This window comes from Eptatretus burgeri, chromosome 6 (genome assembly GCF_056783735.1).
Source record: "Eptatretus burgeri isolate ZD-2024b chromosome 6, Ebu_testis_v1, whole genome shotgun sequence".
Classification (NCBI taxonomy): Eukaryota; Metazoa; Chordata; class Myxini; order Myxiniformes; family Myxinidae; genus Eptatretus; species Eptatretus burgeri.
The window spans coordinates 20,235,582-20,244,280 of NC_140966.1; the positions used below are offsets into that span (position 1 = coordinate 20,235,582).

An 8,699-nucleotide genomic window follows, 5' to 3' on the forward strand; every position below is an offset into this window, starting at 1 on the left:
TTCTTGGCTAAGTAGATTATGCCATGCAAAAGTGACAAAATCTTGTGATTACACTCACCTGACATGCCAACCAAGGTTGATTATCTGGATCCAATGATCCACCGACAACCCGAGCCAATAAATTATGAAGTTGGGCGAAACTACATCCTTGGCTTGATCTATTGACAAGTGTGATGCAGTTGGAGTCCAATGTCTTGGTGGGTGGTTACTACTAATCAGTGAATTAATGACTAGAGCAGCATGGTACAGTGTTCGCAGATTGCAGATGGCCATTTGTGTGTGCAGTGTTGGAGGTGCTCATTACTTTTCCTGTTCATCATCATCTTCCTCGTTAGTGGAGCTTTCAGCAGATGTGGAGTTATCAATGAGACGCTCTGCCAGATCTTCTGCCGAAAGGGTTTCAGAATAAACTATGAGTAGAATGGCACTTGGGAGAGTGCATACCTTCACCGGGCTGAAGAGTGTGCGTTTTGTACCCACTGAAAGGCAGGATCTGCATCCGGACCTCAAACAAAATCTAATCGGCTTGTTCTCATCACTTCCCCACCTCATCCACCAAGTTTTGTCATTATCTGTCCACAACTTTTTGAAATATCGTGTTATGTATCATTTTTTGGCCAAATCTCTCAATTGTTAAGAATCATATAAAATATTCTTGTTTTTCCGGCTTCTGATCATCGCCAAAATCTAATGACTGCGTCCTTGTCACACACCCAACCCGTCCACCAAGTTCCGTTCAAATCCACCCATAGACTTTTGGATATCCTGTTCACAAACAGACAAACAAACACGGATGAATACAATACCTCTGTCCACCTTCGTTGGCAGAGATAACTACGTTGCTCATTTGACAGTTGGCTAGGTTCAGAGAGATGAACTGGAGGAAGGTTTTCTGTACCAGAACCCTTTTCTTCAGGTACCAGATCCGATATGGAGCATCAATTCCCTTCCATTTCTTCAATTGTTCGTATTAAGAGTTTGTTGATTCAGCCAAATGTAAGAAGAATCTCCTTTTTACCTTGTCGTCACTCTCTGATTATGTCATCACGTAACTTATGCTATGCATACATGTATCATGTCGGGATTGATCTCAATGGCTTGGCAGGCTTTGTTAATAAATCTTGTTTACTCATTGTAGCACTCGTGGTGGTACTGGAAGTCAAGGGCAACCAAATCCTCCCCATCAATCTGTGGAAGCAGAATGGAGTCTTCTTTTCGCTGAACTGCCGGCATAAGTTGACCTCCATGAATCTTTTCAAATTTGACCAACCATACCTGTAACTTCTTTCCGGAAATGTGATCTTGTTTCTACTTGTTGGAATGGCATAGTACACATTCATCTGGAAAAATGTGCCGTCGGTTCCAAGTTATTGCACCACTCACTCCTTTAGATCTAAACACTCGTTTACTGTGCGGCTCTCTGGTCCTTGTTATCCGGTCCCCCACGTAAATGTTGATCGCTCCCTCATCTGGAATCGGTCCAGTTACATTCAGTCTTTATTTTCCATTTTTTCTTGTCCTCTCCCGAATCGTTCATGGCATCAGCTGTCCATTATCTTACGCATATCCCATTCATTTCTGATCTTTCAAAAGTATTTTAAATAGTCATTATGTTTGCTATACGTATTCTTTTTGCATGGCTTTCCACTTTGACTGTTGAGTTCTTGATAAAAAAAATATATATATTCTCATCACACACACAAGATTGCAAGGACTTATAACCCAGGGCAGTTAGCATCAATTGGGTTTAAAAAAAAGTAGAACTGTAAATCATCACTCTCAAACTTCTTGCACATTGTACTGACGTTTCCATGGTGATGGGCACAAGTCGGTGCTTTTCTCCGTCAGGTCAGAAAGTTCCATTACATCCCATCACACGACCTGACAGCAGCTGATTGCAAATCATCGGCATTATCGCTGTGCAGGACAATCACATTCACCTGCTACTTATTGATTCAGATTGTTTAGCTTCATTATTGATTCGCACCATCGATTCATGCATTCAATTTCATAATTACAATTGGCCTGATGGTCAAAATATAAAAAAAAAGTTTGGAATTATATCATGTGCTCCTGTTGTTTATTGCACTTCATGTGTTCTTGTGAAATTGCTGATAATGGGGATAAAAATGCAATCTTCATGATTGGTCATCTACATACTTCATAGAGTCTTAAGTGTGTGACCTTTATTCCCACTCTCCACTTTGTATGCCTTTCACTCACTTCCATTGTTCTTTCTGTTTTTTTCTTCCTGTCACCTTGACCGAACTCCAAACATTTCCACTTCTTTCTCATTCTTGGCTTTTCTTTAATTTTTTATATTTTTTTTGTATTTAATACTTCTCTTTCCAGACTTTTTATACCTGTATCAAATATGAACAAAATCATAGACAATATCTGTTTGGCCTTTCAGGTGATTCATTTCAGTTTACATGTGAATGGTTCAAATTTGACCGAAACTTTTGTTGGCAAATACAGGGAACTTCAATGCAAGAGAAGGTCGTTTGGCCCACTAAGCCTGCACAATCATGTCAACATCTAAGTACTCCCCTAATTCAAATTTATAAATATCCATTGACTCCATTGGGACCTTGCAGTGCAGGGAGACCATTCCATGCATTTACCACAATCTGAGTGAAAGTCCCCTGCCTAACGAACGCCCTACTTCTCCTATTCTTTATTCATTATTAAATTGTGCCACCTTGTCCTGTCAGTGTCCATTCTGCAAAAACAGTGTCCCATTAATAATTTATTGTGAATAGGTTTTGATGGATTAATTGTGGCCATTAATTAAGTTGTAGTGGATGGTTGTGTATCTTTTCATTCGCCCCAAACCGGGTGTCAGCCTAGCTGGTGGCTTATATTTTTGATCCTGTCCATCTGTCCATCCAAACACCTCCACTCGAGAATGACTGGACACTTTTTTTTCATACATAGCCTCGCCTCGTGGAAAAGCTACTACACTGAACGTTTCAGGATACATACAGGAGAAAAGGAACAGTAGAGTGAGGAAGTGAGGGTGGCACCAACAGCAGAGTTGAAACCAAGATAGAGGGAGACTTGGATAAACAAAGGGTGTGGAGAGGAATGGGGGCAGGAACAGAAAGATGGATACAGTAGGAAATGCACAAGAGGGAAAAACTGGAAATTTGGAAGGAGGAGGGCGTGGGGATGGGTGGGTGTTAACAAGGGTACAAAATGTTATTGTTTTGGAATGGAGATGATCTGAGGTGGTGGAGAAACAGCTGTCCTGATGACCTGGAGGGAAGAATGAGATTGAAAAGAATGTATAAGTTGGTTCCACAGGTGGGTGAAAAGAGGAATGATTGAATGGAGGTGAGCAGCAATTCTGCATTGAGATAGTTTTACTCGAAGGGGGTTAATGGTGGACCGTATTAGTCCTGCAGAAACCTGGTTGGGTGGGATGGAGGGGTGGGGACAAAGCATGAAAAGAGCAGAGGGTACAAGACCAGAGATGAGGCGGTAGAACAGAGAGAGACCACCAACCTCTCTGCGATGGCGAAGTGACAGGCCCATAGACTCAGCTTCATTGTTGGGGATTCCGATTTAATCTTAAAGGCCTTGTTTTCTATGGCATTATGCTGAGCAAGATGTGAGGCAGTCGAGCCATCCCAGAGGGGAGAGCAGTACTCCCTCAAGCTGCAGATGAAGGCCTTGTAGGTGGATAGGAGTTCAGGAGTGTCAAGGAAGGACCTTGTACGATGGAGGATCTCCAGACAGCAGCTGTCTTTGGAGGCCAACTTTGAAATGTGATTTTCCCAAGAAAGACCACAGCTGATAGTGAGACCTAGGAATTTGAGAGACTGAACTTCCTCAAGAAGATTGGAAAATTGGAAAATCCCCCATCTACTTTCTTAACAGACAGTCCTTTCAGAGGGAGAAATAGATAGTCAAAGTGTGATATTTGTCAGGATTGAAATATATATTCCATGTATTTGACCTTAGTGTGATTTTGTCAAGGTCCAGAGAGAGAGAGAGAGAGAGAGAGAGAGAGAGAGAGAGAGAGAGAGAGAGAGAGAGAGAGAGAGAGAGAGAGAGAGAGAGAGAGAGAGAGAGAGAGAGAGATAGACATAGACATAGACATAGACATAGACATGGACATGCTGCTGCTGCTGCTGCTGCTGCTACTGCTGCAGCCTGCCTGTCTGAAGAATGAGGGATGTAACGGCAGAGAGTGGAGTCATCAGCAAATAGATAAATAAATAAAGGGATATTTCGTTCATATTTGGCACATGTATGCAGTAACATCTGGGAACGAGTCACGTGAAACTATTTTGAAATTGGAGCCAAATTAGAAATTTGGCAATTAAAAAATTTTACCGGAGAAAACAACAGTACAGTAAGCTATAGTATTTGCTTTCATTAATGATTACATATTTATATATACTTTTCCACTGGGTGTAGTGACGTGCGCCTGTAATCCGGCTACTCGGAGGCTTTGGTTGGAGGATCGCTTGAGGACGGGAGCTCTGTGCTGGGCCGTGCTATGAGAGGGTGTAGGGCAGCCCGGAATCATGGCGAAACCCAATCCTTATCCCTGTGTCGTAAGAGGCGACCAGGGTTGTGTCAGGAAGGGCATCCGGCGTAAAACCTATGCCAAATCAGTATGCGGATCATAACGGATGATCTGCTGTAGCGACCCCTAACGGGAGCAGCCGAAAGAAGAAGAAGATATACTTTTCCATCTCCATAAACAACACAAACTTTTAATTATTTATGTGTTTTTTTTTTTAGCATCTCGCTTTAGCATCTCAAGTAGATAAGTGCCAACATAAAACTTTTTTTTTAGACCTTACCATCTCCACTACCGGCATACCCCCATTGAACTATTTATTTATTTATACAGTACTAGCAGAGGTACACAGTATTGCCTGGTGCTCTTCTAATCCTGTTGGCATTTTGAGGAAATTTTTTTTTCCTATTATTTTTGTGGGGACCTAAAACACTTCCCTCCACCAACAAAGGAATGGTGTCGGGGATCATTTAATATTACTTTGCACATAGTTACAAAGGCTTAGGCACTACAGAGCGATTCAACAAAATTAATAAATAAACATCCAAAAACATCCAACTTTTTTTTTCAAAAATTTTCCAAAACATTATTTTGCCTAAAACACTCCCTGAAACTCACTGATGAATCTCAGAAAGTTTAACGAAAATCTTCTCAGCCATCTCAGGAAAATGGCTACACACACACACACACACACACACACACACACACACACACACACACACACACACACACACACACACACACACACACACACACACACACACACACACAGACCGCTGATAGTGCAGATACACTTTACCATCACTACTCTTGAATTATTTAGTTATTTATTTACATACACTTTGCCATCACTACTACCGACATACCACCGTGGCTTATTGACGTACACGTTACCATCACCACTCTTGAATTATTTAGTTATTTATTACTCTAACTTTGACACTTTGACAACCCACAAACCACCTTTAATTATTTCTTTATTTACTAACATTTTACCATCACCAGGACCTACCCACCACCTTGAATTATTATTTATTTTTATATAAATTGCCATCTCCATGACCGACAAACAATTTTTAAACATTTATTTCATCATATACAGTATACACGTTACCATCTTTACCATCTCGTGCTCCCAGCCAATGATGCTACCCAGCAGCCTTGTGATGCATAAGAAAGAAGATATTTATTTATTTAAATGCACTTCACCCTCTCCACTCTCACCATCGCACTTTGAATTATTTATTTATCTATATACATTCTACCATCACCATTTATTTATTTATATACATTTTACCATCACTATCACCATTTAACCATTTGAATATATATATATATATATATATATATATATATATATATATATATATATATATATATATAATCACCTTGAAGTTTTTAACTATTTTATATATTCGTTATCATCTCCACTACCTACATATTAATTTATTTAATTACTTGGTTTTTGAAATGTAAAATCTACGCGGCCGTTTTGAAGGTGTGCGGTTGGTTCGGTGGCTGTGTCCTCGATTATGATTTGTTGGCTCGAAGTTTGAGTTTCATTTTATTTGAAGTTTGTAATTTTAATAATACTATTGTAATTCTTTATTTGCCAAATGTTTTATTTTGATACTTGTTTACATGATCATGTAATTTGCCCTTTCTTTTAAACCTTGTCGAAAAAAAAAAATTGGGCCCAAGTTAATTCTAAATGTATCCTTTTTTCCTTTCACCTGATAAATGTAACTTGGCTCTTTTTCAATGCAATTCATTTATAATAAATAAATATTTTGTAGATTAATCCAAATAACACTGCTCATTCCTTTTTTCTTTTTTTTTTTTCCTTCATGCCAGTATTTTGTTCTGATTTGTTAATACTTTTTTTTATTGGGATGTGAGATAAAAGTGTTTGTTTTTTTATTTTTCTCTCTCTCTCTCCCAGTACCTTGTAGAAAGACCAGTTCACTTTCTTCTCACCACATGGTGCTTACTGACTTCAAACAAATCGTTTATTTTCCCATTGATATATTTTCATGGGTTTCTCAACATCACAGTATTATACACACTTTAATCATATTGCCATACGAAACTGACAAAATTTTTATGACCTACTCTTTATTGTGCAGAAGAAGATTATACTGCAAAATAATAAAAAATTTTGGGACTCAGCCCCCCTCACGGGCGATGCGAGACCCCCGGAGATAAACTCCCAAGACACCGAGTGGAGGCAGATCCGTGCTCACGGCAATTCCGTGGTGCGTTGTGGTGAGAATTTATTATTTCAAATGTGCTGTGGTTTCAGCGGGCACGTGTGGTTTTTCAGGGGAATTTGATTACGCTGGAGGATGATCCCACTGGTTCAAAAGGCAATGACTCATGCTAAAAGAAACAGGTTTAATGAATATTGTGGGTGGGGGCACAGCATCGGAAGCGACCAGGATTAAAAGGGACCAAGAAAGCCAATTGGCACACCGAGCCTGAACAGTAATCGGTTTCCAATGCCAGTCCTTAAAAACTAGTTTTCCATGGGCAGGCTCGGACAGGAACACAGGATGATCAGGAGTTGACAGTGTGGTGTACGTGTGTGCATGCTGTTACATTGAATCATATGGGGAGGTAGTTACAGTCAATTAGCTTGCTTTCTCAAGATTGAAGAGCTAACCTGACTGTGATAACTTTCAATCATTCCATAAGGCTTGCGACAAGTGTATTTCGATGCTTGGGCAAGACAGAAAACATCATCTTACAAATCTCAAGGCTGAACTCTTGAACCAGTCTCCTTCCTCCAAATCATTGTTGCACCTTGTCAAGTCTGTTTCTGTTGCATACTCCCCCTCCATCCTATCTCTCACCTGCAGTGATGTTACTGAAGACTCTGCCTAAGATAAGGCAGAATGTCGAAACTCTCTCTATGCCTCCATAGTTTACATCTGGTGTACACAAGCCACCCCAAAATGTCATGATCTTACCCAGACATACTCGCTCTCCACATGACTCTGTGCCCTTCTCATCTGAGAAGGACGGAAAAGGTCTATCCAGCCTTGATTCTGCTGCAGCAATTGGCCCAGATGGCATCATTGCCGATGTTTGTTCTCAAATCCTGATCTGCCATTGTTGCTTCTCATTTATCTGCCCTCTGCAGTCTGTCCTTCTCCATGTAAGTCAGCAAACATCATGCCAGTCCACAAAAGGTGTAAAAACAGACCTTACACACTTTAGGCCAAAGAGTTTGCTTCCACTTACAAGCAAATTCATAGAATCCATCATTTCTTGTGATGTTGAGTCTTTGCTTTTTTTCAAATAGCCTGATCTCTTACCATCACTTTGAATTCTGTCACATACAATGAAATCTGGACATGATTCTGCTCCTCTCTCAGCAATCATTGGAGGCCATCAATCTCAAGCAAGATATTAGCACCATCTCCCTGGACATATCTCAGGCATTCAACCGAATCTGCGTCCTGCTTTGCTTGCCAAGTTATATGGCTGTGGCTTAGAAGGCCAACTTCATTCCTTGATTTGTGACTTTCTCCACTCGTGCAGTCAAAATGTGGCCATCAGTGGAACCCTCTATTCCATCAGCCTCACTTCCATAAAGAAGAAGAAGTAGTAGAAGATGTGGAAGAAGAAAAATCCCTGCTGTTTTTGATGCAGGGTGATGCATCGTTTTGTGTGCCATCCAATGGAATGACGTTAAGCCAGAGAACTAATCTGCCAACACTGATATGTGGATGTTAAATATCCCACGGTGTCTGACGTGAAAAGTGGGCAAGTTAATACGGGCACTCTTCACAAGTTACAAATTTCTCCATAGAACTGTGGGTAGCAATTGGTCTGGTCATCTTGGAGAGTCTTGAAAACAGCTTGCACAGCGAGCTGTCACAGAATATGGTTATTATATGGACAGCAACTTCTGCATTATTAGAAAAAATCACCTTCCCATGCCACAAGTGAACAGCCATCTTTGGCTATGAAGTGCAGTCATGATTGTTAGCATTATGCTGAATAATGTTTTGAAAGCGGTATTTTTCCTTCTCCTGATTTAGGTTTTGGGTTTAATATTTACTGTAATGATATATGTACTCATTGTTATGCTGACATTGTTTGTTGCAGCCAGCATTTGTACGGCATCACTGGGTTCACCGACGGCGGCAAGAAGGGAAGT

General features: G+C 40.4%; 1 protein-coding gene across 6 annotated transcripts in view; it reads left to right on the forward strand.

Moving 5' to 3' along the window:
* Positions 1-8,699, forward strand: part of DGKZ (diacylglycerol kinase zeta) — a 746,996-nt gene that overhangs the window by 344,715 nt on the left and 393,582 nt on the right. For 5 of the 6 annotated variants that reach the window (XM_085884240.1, XM_085884239.1, XM_085884241.1 and 2 more), the window contains 2 exons: positions 6,661-6,789; positions 8,648-8,699. The exon at positions 8,648-8,699 is cut by the window's right edge and continues 17 nt beyond it. In XM_085884240.1, coding sequence (XP_085740366.1) covers positions 6,661-6,789; positions 8,648-8,699 — 181 coding nt within the window. The remainder of the gene's footprint in view (positions 1-6,660; positions 6,790-8,647) is intronic. The other variant, XM_085884238.1, reaches the window with a different exon arrangement.